Source organism: Biomphalaria glabrata, chromosome 18 (assembly GCF_947242115.1).
Source record: "Biomphalaria glabrata chromosome 18, xgBioGlab47.1, whole genome shotgun sequence".
NCBI lineage: Eukaryota > Metazoa > Mollusca > Gastropoda > Planorbidae > Biomphalaria > Biomphalaria glabrata.
The window spans coordinates 880,052-896,672 of NC_074728.1; the positions used below are offsets into that span (position 1 = coordinate 880,052).

A 16,621-nucleotide genomic window follows, 5' to 3' on the forward strand; every position below is an offset into this window, starting at 1 on the left:
AATTTAAATTTAATAAAAAAATAGTAGATTAGTTTTAGTATATTAAAACATTACAATATTGATCAAAACCTTTGGAAATGAAAATCTACACTTTTTTTTTACACTTTAAGTTTAGAAATTGAAATTCTACATCTTAATCTAGTCTATTTTAGTCTAAACTAGATCTAGAAATTCTAGATCTAGACTCTAAAATAATTTTAATTAGAATATAAATCCAGATCTAGATATACTGTAATAAAAATCTAGATCTAGTTTAAAAAATCTAGATTAGATCTAAATCAAGATATCATTCCTTTTTTAAACGCGAGTCACATAACGAGGCTTAATAAACATTACTATACCGAGTTCTTTTTTCATTTCATTTGAAGAATTAATTCCATATAACGTCAGAGGGAAAAAAAACACTACGTCACACGGCCTAGGTAGACTAAAAATCGCCTTCATCTATAAGAGCCATTTATCGAGTGTTCATAGACATTGGTGCACCGAGTGCGTTCTTTTAGCATTTCATTTAAAGAATTCATTCCATATGACGTCAAAGGAAAAAAAAACACTACGTCACAAGGCCTAGCTAGACTAAAAATCACCTTTATCAACACGAGCCATTTCTCGAGTGTTCATAGACATTGGTGCACCGAGTGCGTTCTTTTAGCATTTCATTTAAAGAATTCATTCCATGTGACGTCAAAGGAAAAAAAAAACACTACGTCACACGGCTTAGTTAGACTAAAATATGTTTTCATTAATACAAGCAATTTTTTCGAGGGTTAATAGACATTGGTGCACCGAGTGCGTTCTTTTAACATTACATTTAAAGAGTCCATTCATATGACGTCAAAGAAAAAAAATTCCATTACCTCACAATAGGCTAGTACCGGTACCATAAAAAAAAATGTCTTTATTTACACGAGATATTTAACGAGGGTTCATAGACATTGGTGCACTGAGTTCTAATAGATATTATTTAAAAAGGATCAAAGCCACATTGTTTTTGCGTTTTGTCTGTCAGTCGGTCTGTCCGTTATCTTGATATAAAAAAAAACAACTAAAAGTTATTAAAAATTGATTAACCTTTATTTTACGTTTCAAAACATCGCAATAATTTTTAGGTATGAACACAATTGAAAAAGTTATATAATAGATTGTTCCGGATGTTTGTATAAATAGTAAAAGAAAAAGAGAATTTCAGATAAATGTAATACCGTTAATTAAATTTTTTGGATGGTCTCGTATAAAAATTAGATGTACTACAGCCACGTGGAGAGATTTTCATACCTTACTTTGGTGTTTGGATTCTGTTTTCCTTAAAAATCGGAACATAATATTAACGATAATTAGATTTTTTAATGTTTTAGGTAGAAAGTTAAATGTACTGTAACAGAGTAGTGAATTAAAATATTTTTCATAAAAATCCGTAAAAACATTATTTCGTAAATGAGAAGATTATTTGTTTATTAATTAGAAGAGGGAGTTCAAACAATTATTTGGCGTTAGTAGATTTTTAAATAAATTCGGAAATTTCTGGCGACGATTTGTAAGAAACAAAATCCGGAACTTTCTTTATCGATTACAAAACTTCTATGTTATGTTTTACAAGAAAATTAAATGTCTAAAAAGTAATTTTCAGTAATCAATTCTAGTAAATTGCTTTTTTTAAAAGCCTTATGCGATTTCAAACAATCATTAGGCATAATTCATGTTTTATAAAACAATATCCGGAACATTTTTACACTTAATGAAATATAAGTCAGTATAGAGATTTTGATTTAGCATTAATATGCTATTTACATAAAAAACGGAACAACATATTATTGATAATGTGTTTTTGCAACGTTTAAGCATGGAAATTGAATGTAATATAAGTTAGAAGAGGAAACAAACATTTGTTGGCGTTGATTAGTTTTGCACAAAAAAATCCGGAACAATCAATTTTAGATACTTAAAACTATTGAGATGTTATGGGAGGAACATTAAAGGGTAAATCAGATTTTCAATAGCTTTTAGAGTTCTAGTTTTTTAAATCTAATCGTGACGGACAGACCGACCAACAGACAAAACGCACAAAAATAAGCTTCTTTTATTCGGATGGGGGCACTAAACAAAAAATAAATAAAATCTGATTTTTAAAAAAAGTTTAAGGAATTGGTTTAGCACCTGATCATGTTGCGACGTTACGCTACTGCACGAAAATCGCTGCATAAAAAGTCCATTTAAAAAAATGTGCGTGATATTTACATACAAAGTGCATTATTAGCCTTTATAAACAAACAGAAATGTTTTCTTTTAATTTTAGCAGCTAGTTGACCAGAAAAAACGTCTTTAACTATTATTTGTATTTGTTGTAAACATTTCCTGTACATTTTAAAAATATATTTGACTTAGTAATACTGAAAATACACAAAAATTGTCCATCTTTGTTAGCATATTGTAACATTGCCTCCCTTACATTTACGTAATTGTTTTAGAATTGGTGTATTTTTATGAAAAAAACGCTTGCATAATTAATTTTATAAATTAAACGGTTTGCTTTTAGAAAACCAAAAGTAGCCGTTGCACCTAAACTTTTCAAGCCGGATTTAATGATGAAATAATATTTTTCATATCTCTTCTAGTTTTCAAGATCTGAGTGTGACAGACGGACAGACGGACAGACGGACAGACGGACATTTTGCACAAACCTAATAGCGGCTTTTTCCCCTTACGGGGGCCGCTAAAAAAAAGGAGATATAATATTTAAAAACATAATCCATTTTGCTAAACCATCATTAATTGTCGTTAAGTTATTCACTCATGCTGCATTCAATAAAGCTTGAGTTAACAGAAATGTAGATTAGGACTAACAACATAAAAAATACAACTCTTGCAAGAATACAGCATGACTTGTCTTTATGTGCAGAATGTTTGTAAATCTAGAAAAATCTTCTTTCAACTGATGAATTGTGGTGTGTTAACAATTGTTTCTTGTCCAGTTCAAATATTTCTGACTGGTTAGAGCTAAATTAGGCTAATTCCTAGGTGATGGAAAAAATATATGTTGCTATTTCTTGTTGGTTGGAAAACCAAAGTATAAACCTCATGCCTCTTGAAATGCCTGGAATAATGGGCAGGAAATCTCTAATTAATGTGGATATCCCTGATAGAAGGATAAATAAATTCAATTTTAAGTACCACTAAGTGTTTTACAGCTTCTAAAAACAATATTTACTGTTTAAAATACTTGTTTCAAGTCTAATAGCCATCAAAGATCAATACATTTAACAGTTAAAGCTGAAGTTTGTGTAGTTCATTCCTTGTGCTCTGTAAACATGTAGTATCAGATCAAACCCAGAGAATGAAGAAAAAAACAAATACCCACAATCTACACCTGTGACACCATATTTTATATTGCTTTCAATCACAATGACTCACCTTGCTATGCATATTGTCCAAATAAGGTTTGTGCCCCAAGTTCATGGTCATTAGTTTCACAGCTCCTGTTTCTGCTAGATACTGGAAGTATATTAAAATGAAAAATAAAACTACTGAGATAAAAAGTGTGCCATGGTCATATTAATATTATAGTGTCTTCCATTCAAGGTTGTGGTGTCTTCAATTCAAGGTTGTGGTGTCTTCAATTCAAGGTTGTGGTGTCTTCAATTCAAGGTTGTGGCCAATAGTAATAAGACATAGTCTCTGAGTCCAAAGATAAAAAATGGTTGCAGTAGGCTATTTCATGTGACTACACAGATTCAGATGCCACTTGAATATATAGGTTATGGTCTATTTATCTGGCTAATTAACTGAAGAACTAATTCTTATAATTCTGACACATTAACTAAACAACTAAGTACCCTAGTTAGTTGACTATTTACCCTGGCTAGTCTGAAATAAAGAACTAATTACCCTGGTTAGTTGACTATTTACACAGGCTAGTCTGAAATAAAAAACTAATTACCCTGGTTAGTAGACTATTTACCCAGGCTAGTCTGAAATAAAGAACTAATTACCCTGGTTAGTTGACTACTGACACTAGCTATAGTCTCAAATAAAGAACTATACACTGGTTAGTCAAGAACCAATGGCACTAGCTAGTGAACTAAAGAACCATTCCCCTTGGCTTATACCCTGATGAACAAAGTTTATTTACCCTGGCCAGTTTCTCACTGGCGTCACTGTAGTTCCAGCAGGTATTGTATGTATAATAGGTTGGAAACCAGATGTCATCATTCTTAAATATTCCCAAACTGTTCATTTGACGTAACATCGTGATAGTGATCTCTGGGAAATATAAACAAACAATCATTGAATTGAATTGAATGTAACCTTCACATGGAGTATTTGTGTGAGACTATGAACATATATTTCATTTGTTTTCTTTATGTTTTTGTAATTTGTAATAAAAAAAAAATGTAAGACCAATTCCCCCAAAGATGATAAAGATTATTATTATTCATGAGTCAATGTTATTTTTTCCTTCATGTAAGCTAATTTAAAAAAAAAAAAGTCATATGTTCATAAGTTCAGTAAACTAGAACAAGACTTAAAATTATGCCCCACACTATTATAGTCATGAGATTGAATCAGGCAAGTTTCTTCATGGTGTGATCAAACCGAAACAATACAATCTTGATGATCTGATCATCTACATTGATTATGTTTGAATCAATTCATCATTTAAAAAGTAAAGTTCCCCTTTCAGACCTTGTGGTCTATAGGGCAGATGATGTAAAGGTTATCTGATTCTGTGGTCTACAGTTAACAAGGGTGTTATGTGGCCAGCACAACGATCAACCGCCTTTACTTTTTCCCTATTAATGTCAGGTACCCATTAGAGCTGGGTGGACTCAGAGGCGCCTAAGAATCCCGAAATAAAATTCCCAGTCTTCACCAGGATTCAAACCTGGGACTCCCGGTTCAGAAGCCAAGCGCTTTACCGCTCAGCCACCGCACCTCCTAATTCATCATTTAAAGAAGCTTATACTCCTTACACTCCAGCATCCCAAGCAACACATCTCAACCTCGACGTGGCGCCAAGGTGGAAACGGTAGTCAGAGGAGACAATTAGGCCAATAGAGAAGCAAAACATAACCTCCAATGAGATGCTTAACGATAGAGTCCACTGCACTGGCAGGGATGGAAGAGAGCCCCAACAACCGTTTCACTATCAACATGTGCCTCAAGGGCTGTTTAATGGAGGACACCTGCATGGCTGATGTGGTACAGAAAAGAAATCCTCGACAAGTTTCTTGGGATATGAGCCATCTATAATAGTAAAGTAAAGTTCCCATTTCAGACCATTCTGTCTATAGTGCAGATGATGTTATTGTTAAGGTCACATGTTTCTGTTAATGAGTGTCTTAACAGCCTTTACTTTTCACCAACAATTTTCAGTCCCCATTAAAGCTGGGTGGACTCAGAGGCGCCCTAAAGATCCTGAAAATAAAAAATTCAAGCCTTTGCCAGGATTCAAACCCATGACCCCCCCCGGTTCAGAGCATCTCCCATCTATCTGCTTGGATCCCTGCCAGATAGAACAGCTGTTCAAGCATTCTGATAGATAGAGGAGAGCTTCCATGGGCCTAGACTGCCTAGAGTTCTAACAGTCTTCAACTCAATTCTTCAGACAATTACACAGAAGAAAAAGAAAAATTCTCTAGTCCAGCATAAATTCTATTGTAAAAAGTGCACACGATAATCAAAATTACACAATTAGATCTAAATCTAGAATAGATTATACTAATTCTAGATCTCTTGTGTCTACGTAAAATTTGAGGCTGTGAGATTTATTTTTTTTTTTTTTAGGTCTAAGATCTACAGTCTACAGCAGTATGAAATCAACATTTTTAGTTTTTAATTTGAGGCTGTGAGATTTTTTAATTTTTTTTAGATCTAAGATCTACAGTCTACATCAGTATAAAATCAACATTTTTAGTTTTTAAAAAAGAGTTCAATAAAACAAACCTGCGTAGCCAAGGTCAGCAAGAAAGTTCCCAATGTCTTCTCTCTCGGCTGGATAGTCCCAGTACATGTCCCCGATCACCTTTTGGTACTTCATGCCGTCGCCATGGTGATACTCTTCCATGTTTTTCAGTTCTGTAACAATCAGAGTTAGCTTTTCCTTGATCTGGTCCATGGTCAAGTTTTTACTACGGGACTCGATGTCATTCTTAATACCTGCATTGTTGCTGAGTGTCTGAGGGAAAAAAACAAGCAAAATAGAAAAAATACTTTAAAAAAAAAAAAACAAAGCTTAGGGAAAGCATCACACAATGCCTGCATCTCTCAATACTGTAAAGTTTATTTCCTCTTTTTCTATTAAAATAATAAAAAGTAAGTAAAGTTGCCATTTCAGAGTTTGTGATCTATGGGTCAGATGATGTTAAGGTCCTCTGTTTCTATGGTCAACAGTTAACGAGAAGGGTGTCATATGGCCAGCACAACAATCAACCGCCTTTGCATTCCCTTTGGGTGGACTCAGGGGTGCCCTAAAAAATTATGAAATTCAAAATTCCAGTCTTCATTGAGATTTGAACCCTGAACCCCTGGTTCGGAAGCCATGCACTAAACCACTCAGCAGCCGACCGCCACCCCACCCCTTCCCCCCAAATGTCCACTAATGGATAAACTAATTTTTAAAATTGATTGTATAAGCTTTGTAAGAAAAACAAAGATTTACTGCTGCAGGGGTAAACGACTGTTTAGAAAATACGAAAAACATGCATATATGTAACCCTGCCGGACCAAGTAAAACAAAGGACGTTTGGGCCACGAGGCCTTCATCAGCTACAAAACAAACAAAAAATAATGAAGGCCTCGTGGCCCAAACGTCCTTTGTTTTACTTGGTCCGGAAGGGTTACATATATGCATGTTTTTCGTATTTTGTAAGAAAAATGAGATGATAATAATGATAATCTTTATTATCTGCGAGGATCATGATCACACACATTACCACAAACACAGTTACCTTGACATTATTGTTGTTGTTGTTGTTGTTAGTCGGCGTGCCAGTGGCGTCATTTTTCTCCGCCTTGACATGGTTGTGGGAAGAGGAGCCCTCGCCTCCAGCTCCTACGTCATTGGTGGCTGCTGACGTCACTCTAGGGGATCTGTTCGAATCTGAGGCATTATTCATTTTGTTCTCATCTGGTTCCTGAACACTCACAGGCCCATCTGAAACAACAGCAGACGATATTTAAAAAGCAGTCACGGAGTGAATAGTTTATTGTTCTCTTGTTTTAGTCCTGAAAATTTTACGTATAGGCGACTATAGGCCCTTCCGGTGTGTCTTTTGTTTATGTCTGAACAGAGTCATAGTTTTTTTGAAAATATAAGGCCCTTTTTAAGCGTCCTTGGATGCTGAAATGCATCAAGATACCTGTGTGTAGTCGCTGATTGAACTATTTATGTTGTCTGTTGTATTTATGTGTATTTTTCTGTTGTGTTGTCTTTATATGAGAAAAGAGTCCTTGTAATCACAACAAATTTCCGTAAGGATCAATAAAGCAGTCTTAGTCTTAGAGCCGTCAGACTGCGAAATTATGGCGAGCTGTCACATTATTTCACGAGAGATATAGACGGCTGGAGGAAGGTTGCGCCCTCCCCCCCTCTAAGAAGTCTGGTCAACAACTAGGAGGGTAGAAGATGTCTCAAAAACCGGCACTGCTTCTTGCAAGTGGTGCGTGGGCTGGTCAGAGAGATGAATCTGCCAGTGGAGGGAACTGTTCTTTCCCCGTCTGATTCTCCCTCCCCCTCCCCGAATACAGCTTTCGGCATGCCGACGATGCGGAAATGCCTTCTTGACCTGGTGGTGACACGGCAGTGTGACCCTAACCTTCTTGACCTGGTGGTGACACGGCAGTGTGACCCTAACCTTCATGACCTGGTGGTGACACGGCAGTGTGACCCTAAACGGCTATTGCATAAGAGAAACCATCGCGTCGTATCCGGCAGGCGTGTCCACTATCTACACAGGGGGCTCTGAAGGTTGGAAGCGTTCCTCACGGTCGTGGAACATCTTCTACAGCTCGGTGTACACAGTGGGCGCCCGTCTATCGTAGTCTGGTCGGCCACGACACGGTCGATATTTTAGCACGTAGCGCGGTCCGAACGCGTTCTGCATGAAGGACGATCGGGTCAAGGATATGGAAGAGAGATGTAACTGGTCCATATGCGGCAATGTACGGGGAAAGGGGCGACCTTAAAATTCAATGCCCGCTTCCTTTCACGTGCTCTAAGGAAGTAATCGTTCGTTTACTTACGGGGTTTCTGATACGGTTACGTGTTTCGGAGGTCTCTTAAACAAATATAGAGCGGCAATGAGTCTGTCCTTGTACGGGGACAGGGCGACCTTAAAACTCACTGCCCGCTTTCTTTCAATTGCTCTCAGGAAGTAGTCTCAGCATGTTCGTATACTTATGGGGTTTCTGAAACGGTTATGTGTGTGTTCGGAGGTTACGTGAACGAATACATTTTTTTTTTTAAATAAATTTAATATAGCGCAACTTTCATGCTTGTAGTATGTTCGGCGCGCTATTGTCCAATTTGTGGACCAGTGGGGGGGGGGGAGGAGGGAGAATCTAGGAGGTTTTCAGAGCTGCCTTTGGGCGCTCAGTCGGGTCACTCTAGTCGGGTGTTGAACCTCGAGCCCCCTTGACGAGTAGCAAAGCTCAAGCGTACTTATCGTCTCGGTTACACATCTCTATTTTTTTCCCCTTTTTTTTTTAATGAAAATATTTTTTCTTTCTTAGTAATAAACATTATTTTTATTTATGAGTCAATGTAGTATTTTTTTCTTTATGTAAGCTAATTTAAAAAAAAAAACTGTCATTGGTTCATAAGTTCAATAAACTATACATCAGGGGTTCTCAACCTGTGGGTCGCGACCCCTTTTGGGGTCGAATGACCATTTGCCAGGGGTCGCCTAAGACCATCGGAAATTTCGGTTTCTCGTCTATTTTTCATTGGAAGTTTTTTTTTGTGTGTTTTTTTATGTCATGCGATTTCTTAAGTGTTGTAACAAGCACATGTTTAAACTTTTTTTTTTGTAATTTAAGCACAAATTTATTTTACACTAAGTAAAATTAGATAATGCTTTGGCTATGTAAATACATCATGGATGTCAGATTTATATACATTTAAAATTTGATTGTGATCTTATAACATTAGCAAAATCATATTTAGGCTCTACCTACGCCTATGAACGAAATACATTTTACGGTTGGGGGTCGCCGCTTAGTAGGGAATCGTACTAGGGGGTCGCCGAGCTAAAAAGGTTGAGAACCGCTGCAGATGATATTTCTAAGGGTATTTTTTTGTTTACTAGATCTCGTTTAAATGTATAGTGTGTCGAGTCTGGTGAAGTTAAGCGTTTCTAGCTATAATGATAAATTGAAGTGTTTTTACTAGGTTTAAGACTACATGAATCAAAATCAAAATATTTATGTCATAGATGTAAGGATGCAAATATTAAAGTGTTAACACTTGTAGAGATAGATATAAGGCTACACCTGGCAGTAAATGGCCCTTTAGAGAGACAGCGGGAAAAACAACAACAAAGGCCGTGGGAAACAGACCAACATTTGAGACGGTAGAGGGCAGGAAAGAAAAACTCAATTGAAGCGGGGAAGACAAAGACTTTACGTTTGATGGGCTAAAACACACAGCTGAATCTTCGTAGACATTCGTATCACGAGAACTACAACACCACCTTAATCTCCGAAGACATCCGTTAAACATCGTAGATATTCGTATCACGACTTCTACTGCACCACCTTAATCTTCGTAGACATTCGTATAACGAGAACTACTGCACCACCTTAATCTTCGTAGACATTCGTATCATGAGAACTACTGCACCCCCTTAATCTTCGTAGACAGTCGTATAACGATAACTACTGCACCCCCTTAATCTTCGTAGACAGTCGTATAACGAGAACTACTGCACCACCTTAATCTTCGTAGACATTCGTATAACGAGAACTACTGCACCATCTTAATCTTCGTAGACATTCGTATCACGAGAACTACTGCACCACCTTTAATCTTCGTAGACAGTCGTATCACGATAACTACTGCACCACCTTAATCTTCGTAGACATTCGTATCACGAGAACTACTGCACCACCTTAATCTTCGTAGACATTCGTATAACGATAACTACTGCACCCCCTTAATCTTCGTAGACAGTCGTATCACGAGAACTACTGCACCCCCTTAATCTTCGTAGACATTCGTATCACGAGAACTACAACACCTCTTTGTAGACATTCGTAGTCACGTGAACTACTCCACCCTTAATCCTCGTAGACTTTCATAGTCACGTGAACAAAAAATGAGATCGTGAGTGGGATAATGGTTTGTAACATTGGGAACTGAAAAGTTATAACTATCCATGTAGATCTCCCTCACACACATTCAACACAGACAAACAAATACACACACAAAATAAGCATAGCATTAGCGTAGTACTGAAGTTATGATCTTCTAATAATACGAAATCTTTACCAAGCAACTTTCGGGCATACATCCTTGCCATTCTTCAACGATTTTTAATTGACATCTCTCGCACTGCGCCGCACCGTTCAATCACTCGGTGTGAAAGCAAAAGGTGACGCCCACTTATCTAAATCACTCGCGATACGTGTGTCAGTAAAATAAATGTATTAACTCTTTCTCTCCTAATGAACGATACCATCGTTGATTTGACCCCATTACATTACATTAATTTTTAGCGGCCCCCGAAAGGGGAAAAGACGCTTTTAGTTTTGTGTGAAATGTCTGTCCGTCTGTCCCGTTTAGATCTCGTAAACTAGAAAAGATATTGAAAATCGGACATCACAATATTTTAGACCATTCAAAGTTCTGATGCAACGGCTACTTTTTTTTTCCTGAAAGCGAAAAATCTAATTTTTAAAATTAGTTATGCAAGTATTTTTTTAAAGAGAAAAAGCTAATTAGTATGCATTATAAATTAGACCTAATTTAAAACGAATAGTAATCTTATAAACTTCATTTTCCTAAACCTTTTTTTTTATTGCGCACATTTTTTTTTTTTTTTTTTTTGAGGATTTGAATAATTTTCAAAAAATTAGATCAATTATAAGACATCAGTTAGGCCAGGGGAGGCGCGGTGGCTGAGCGGTAAAGCGCTTGGCTTCCGAACCTGGGCTCCCGGGTTCGAATCCTGGTGAAGACTGGGATTTTTAACTTTTGGAATCTTTGGGCGCCTCTGAGTCCACTCAGCTCTAATGGGTACCTGACATTAGTTGGGGAAAAGTAAAGGCGGTTGGTCGTTGTGCTGGCTACATGACACCCTCGTTAACCGTAGGCCACAAAAACAGATGAACTTTACATCATCTGCCCTATAGACCACAAGGTCTGAAAGGGGAACTAGTTAGGCCAGGTTCACATCTAACTTTACATTCACTTTCACCTATCCATTGATGTGGTGGATCGTTGGGGCACTACACAAGATCTGTTAACATTCTTTCTCCATTCTTATCTCTCATTTGTCTTAGATATAATTTCATTCGGATGTTCTTTCTGAAAATATTGAAGCCTGCTTGGGTGGACCACTTCGGGGGCCGATTTTGAGTTTGTGTCTCCGCGCAAACTGTCTTTTGTAACCTTGTTGGTTTTATAAACGTGTATCTGTGTTATTTAAAAAGAGCACGCATTCTCCAATAATTCTATACTAAAAGTATTGAAGTTTTAAAGTTAACAGGGTAGACTGTACAAATGTGAAAGATGAACGATTCTGTCAGAACGTGGAAAATAATTGCGGAGGTAAAGAGTTAAATATCCCCAGTGCGATTATGATAAATATTTTTATCCACTTTCTTTTTCTTCAAAATATAATGAACACGATATATATCAAACATTATTTTATGTACTTCTAGAATAATCTGGATATAATTTTAAAAAAACTTTCTTAACAACGATGATTTTTTTAAATACGAAAAACCCAACATTTCTTGAGGTCTTCCGTGAATATTTCAAATGAAGTAAACACAGCTCGTGTCCGCCCACTAAACTGTAAATATAGAAAACCCAGAACACGTCTTCTATCCATAATTCTCACGTTATTAACCCTTAAAACGCGTGTGATAGTTTTAGCCTCTAAACATCAGAATTGTAATTCCATTTGGTATGCACTCATTGTAAAACAGCTCAGCACTTTAAGGGTTGGGGGGGGGGGGATTGTTTTCTTTGTTTCATCTCGTCAAAAGCCAAACACCTGAATGCAACAAACGCAGAGACAAACAGAAATACACGAACTATACATTGAGGCGATAAGGGGAAACAAATTGATCACAAAATATGATAGATGACAAATTAATCCAATTTAAAACTGTAGCCTTCCTCTTCCCCCCCCCCCACCCCCCCCCCCCCCCGTCTTCTAGCTTTGAAACGTGTTTGTATGTGTGTACAATTAAATTAAATTATCTTAGTGTCTCGAGTGCTACTCATTTGATGACCGTAATGAGATGGGCAATTATTCCAAGGTGAAGGTCGTCCAGTGCACGTCAGAAGAGAGTGTGTACTGGTGTTTTGGTTTACTTAGTGAATTCGTCGTGGATTGAACAGAAAAGGAGAGAGAGACAGACAGACAGACAGACAGAGAGAACAGAGAGAGAGAGAACAGAGAGAGAGAGAGAGAGAACAGAGAGAGAGAGAGAACAGAGAGAGAGAGAACAGAGAGAGAGAGAGAGAGAACAGAGAGAGAGAGAGAACAGAGAGAGAGAGAGAGAGAATTGGGAAGAGAACGAAATAACAAAAGCGTGTTAGGTGTTAAAGAGACTAGAGGGGAGAGAGAGGAGAGAGGGGGGGAGGTAGAGGAGGTGGGGAGGTAGAGGTTGGAGAGAGAGAGGTGGAGGGAGGGTCCTAGGAGTAAAATGGAATACAAACAAAAGAGTGTGAAAAGGAATTAAGAACAAGCAAAATAAAATTAACTAAAAATATATATATAAAAAACAAAAACAAAGCTTAGCTAAGGGGAAGAACTTCGCACTTACAACTATATCTCTCAATAATGTAGACGCTATTTCCCTTTCTCGCTATCAAACAAAATAATTAATTTACCAATAATTGACTAAATGGTTATTTTTTTAAAAATTGATTCATTTTTTGTTAAGCACATTAAATAATTGCTGACAGTTTTCAGCTTGATCCGAGATTGGGTGTGGGAGAAATAACGTGCACACACTATTTTACCAGACAGACAAACAGACAGACAGAGGGCGTTGATACAATATTAGGAAAAATGTGTTAGATGTTGGAAAGAGAGAGAGAGAGATAGAGAGAGAGAGAGGAGAGAGAGAGAGGAGGGAGAGAGAGTGGAGAGAGAGAGAGAAAAGAGAGAGAGAAGAGAGAGAGAGAAGGGACGAATAGAAAGAGAGCAGCACAAAAAGGTTGGTGGAGATTCGGGGGGGGGGGTAGAGACAAGTGCTCGTTCACTGAACACCATTAAGTCGACTCAACTAGTAGACGAAGAGACAACAACTGGTCCTCTCACTTAACAAACAACATACTTCCCAAGCAGGTTCACGCAAAGGTCACAGCGACCGGCTCTCATTTGTTACGAAAACAAAAGACAAAAAAAAAAAAAAAAAAACAAATACTGCTCCCCCCCCACCTCTTTAACGCCTTTTTTTTTTTTAACTTCTTGCCACACCTTAACCGTAACGTTTTGTTTTGTTTTTTTATGTCAGAGATTCTCCACCGCAGAGAAAACTCAAAAAAAAATAAATATATATATATATTTATCCACACACTTAGAGTAAGTCATAGGCCTATTGTTCAGAAACAGATAGCCCTGACAATTGCGGCACACCCCAAATACAAAATTTATTTGTCCAAAATAGCACTGGCAGAGCAACATAAGCATTATAAATGTTAATACCAGACACCTACACGACAAACTTTTCAAAATGAAAAAAAAAATCTTTAAACTCTAAGGAGGCGCGGTGGAAGAGCGTTAAAGCGCTCCCGGGTTCGAATCCCGATGAAGACTAGGATTTTTTAATTTCAGGATATTAGGGCAACTCTTGAGTCCATCCAGCTCTAATGGGTACCTGACATTAGTTGGTGTTCCATAGACCACAAGGTCTGAAAGGGGAACTTTACTTTTACTAAAACGAGGCTTATAATTTATTTGACAAAACATGCCAGGAAACCAAAAGCTATAAAACTATTATATTGAAAAAATACAAAAATTTCCCAGACAAAGTGGACGAAACATGCCAGGGAATCAAAGGCTATAAAACTATCATATTGTTACGTATCTCTCTACTATTCAGGCTCTCTTCAAACTGCACCACACTCACAACTAATGTGAAGAATCTCACAACTCAGGGCTCCAAAGTAACAGTAGCGATTTAATTTCAAATATATTACAACACTGTACAGTTGGCAACAACATTGCACTAACTGTCCCAAAACCTAGCCTTGCTCCGCCTGACTTCACACACCGTCCTGTTTCTAACTTCGCCTCGTACTGGTCACATGGCGTAAAGTAAAGTTCCCCTTTCAGATGATGGGCAGATGATGTAAAGGTCATCCGTTTCTGTGGCCTACGGTTAACAAGGGTGTCATGAGGCCAGCACAACGACCAACCGCCTTTACTTTTCCCAAACTAATGTCAGGTACCCATTAGAGCTGGGTGGACTCAGAGGCGCCCGAAGATCCCGAAATTAAAAATGCCAGTCTTCACCAGGATTCGAACCCCGGTCCTCGGTTCGGAAGCCAAGCGCTTTACCGCTCAGCCACCGCGCCTCCGGTCTCCACTGGCCTTCCAGAACCGGATGGAACGTCGCTTGACCACTCAGGATGATTACATTCGCCGTGACTTGCGGGCGTAATATGTACACACAGGTCGTTGCCGAACTGGCGTGTACTGTCACTGGTCACGATTGACCGCTCGTCTAGCGCTGGACTGGGGCGATTTGCGTAGGCTAAAAACACACACAACCTACGACCATCTGTGTCACCACCAGGTTTATAACGATATTGAAAAAATACCAAAATTTCCCAGACAAAGTGGACTTCCTGCAAACAACTATTGCGCGTGGACCGCAATGCACGACATTGACATCCAGTTCTTTTTTGTCAAAAACTGCTTCTCAGTAAATGGAAGGTCAATTTCTCTAATTTGTCCACGATGCATGTAACAGCGAAAACACATTTTTTTTAGTCAATAGAGAAAAAAAATTCAAAGATCTCCAGGAGCTTTGGGTAAACGGACTCTTTTGGAAAACCCAGACTATAGAAGACAAGTGTTCATAAAAGTATGTCAAAAAAAAACTTGTCAATGCCTGCCGGAAAAAGGACAAGTCCGCCTTTTCCCATACGTCTATAGTAGCCCTAAACCATAGAAAAAAAAATTGTGTGTGTGTGATAGTATGTTTTGAGTGACTAGTGACTTTGTATGGACAAGCTAGATGACCTTTGTTGTACTAGTGACTGAAGAGGAGATATTAAACGCATAGGGAAGGCTGCCTCGACCTTCGCTAGACTCAGGTCAAGAGTTTGGGAAAACCAGAAGCTCACTACAGTGAACAAAATGGAAGTCTTTTGTCTACAAGGCATGCGTTATGAGTACACTGCTGTATGGCAGTGAATCATGGACCACCTACGCAAAGCAAGAGAGAAAACTGAACTCATTCCATTTGCGATGTCTCCGTAGGATCTTGAAAATCACTTGGAAAGAAAAAGTGTGCAATACTGAGATCCTTGCGCGAACAGGTATTCCCAGCATCTTTACAGCCCTCAGACAACGCCGCTTGCGCTGGCTTGGACATGTTCACCGGATGGAGGACAAACGCATCCCGAAAGTCATCCTCTACGGACAACTCGCGACAGGCTCAAGAAAAATTGGTCGCCCCCATCTCACATAGATGTAATAAAACGGGACCTCAAATCAGTGAACATCAATACTGACCATTGGGAAGACATAGCTCTAGACGCGACCAGATGGAGAGAGACAATGACCAAGAAAGCTATGGACAGCGAAAGAACATGGGCCTCAGCCCTGGAAGAAAAACGGACAATGCGAAAAACGGCCAGCTCCTCTACCACCGAAGCAAAAGCCACCTTAACCTGCGCTATCTGTGGACGGGAGTGTCTCTCCAAAATAGGGCTCCACAGCCACACGAGGAAGTGTGCGAGATGAACCATAGTCGTTCTACGACTGAAGGAGACTAATGAGAACAATGAGTGACTGTGTATGGACAAGCTAGATGACCTATGTTGTTGTACTTGGTTCAGTGAGCACCCTATAACGTGTGTACGGCTGGACCGTGTAGAAAGGGGTCAGTAAACAACTTAATGCTGAAGTGGACTCCGTGTACTCAAGGTTAAAGAATGTCTAGCTAATAAAGTTATGTGTTCATTGTTATTACAGTCTTCTTACTGTGTTGCAAAGATTGCCATATAATTCACGTTGAACTTCTAACGAAAAGTTTGGGACAGCGCCCAACAATTTTAGAACTACTGCTTAAAATTTCGCGAATGAAACGAAACACGAATAAAAAACACTTAAGAGTGCACTCATTAATTAGGCGTAGGAGAAAAAATGCTCAAAATAAACAAAGAACTTAAGTGAGAACTAAAAGGATTGCTTTTCAAAATTTCAACGGCAAGTTG

The 16,621-nt window shown here is 38.3% G+C and overlaps 1 protein-coding gene across 6 annotated transcripts in view; it reads right to left on the reverse strand.

Annotated features, from left to right (window-relative positions):
* LOC106059484 (uncharacterized) overlaps positions 1–16,621 on the reverse strand; it is a 139,936-nt gene that overhangs the window by 17,674 nt on the left and 105,641 nt on the right. For all 6 annotated transcript variants that reach the window (XM_056016773.1, XM_056016771.1, XM_056016772.1 and 3 more), the window contains 4 exons: positions 6,945–7,150; positions 5,941–6,172; positions 4,127–4,257; positions 3,409–3,489 (listed from right to left, as the gene is read on the reverse strand). In XM_056016773.1, the coding sequence (XP_055872748.1) occupies positions 3,409–3,489; positions 4,127–4,257; positions 5,941–6,172; positions 6,945–7,112 (612 nt within the window). In that variant the 5' untranslated portion in view covers positions 7,113–7,150. The remainder of the gene's footprint in view (positions 1–3,408; positions 3,490–4,126; positions 4,258–5,940; positions 6,173–6,944; positions 7,151–16,621) is intronic.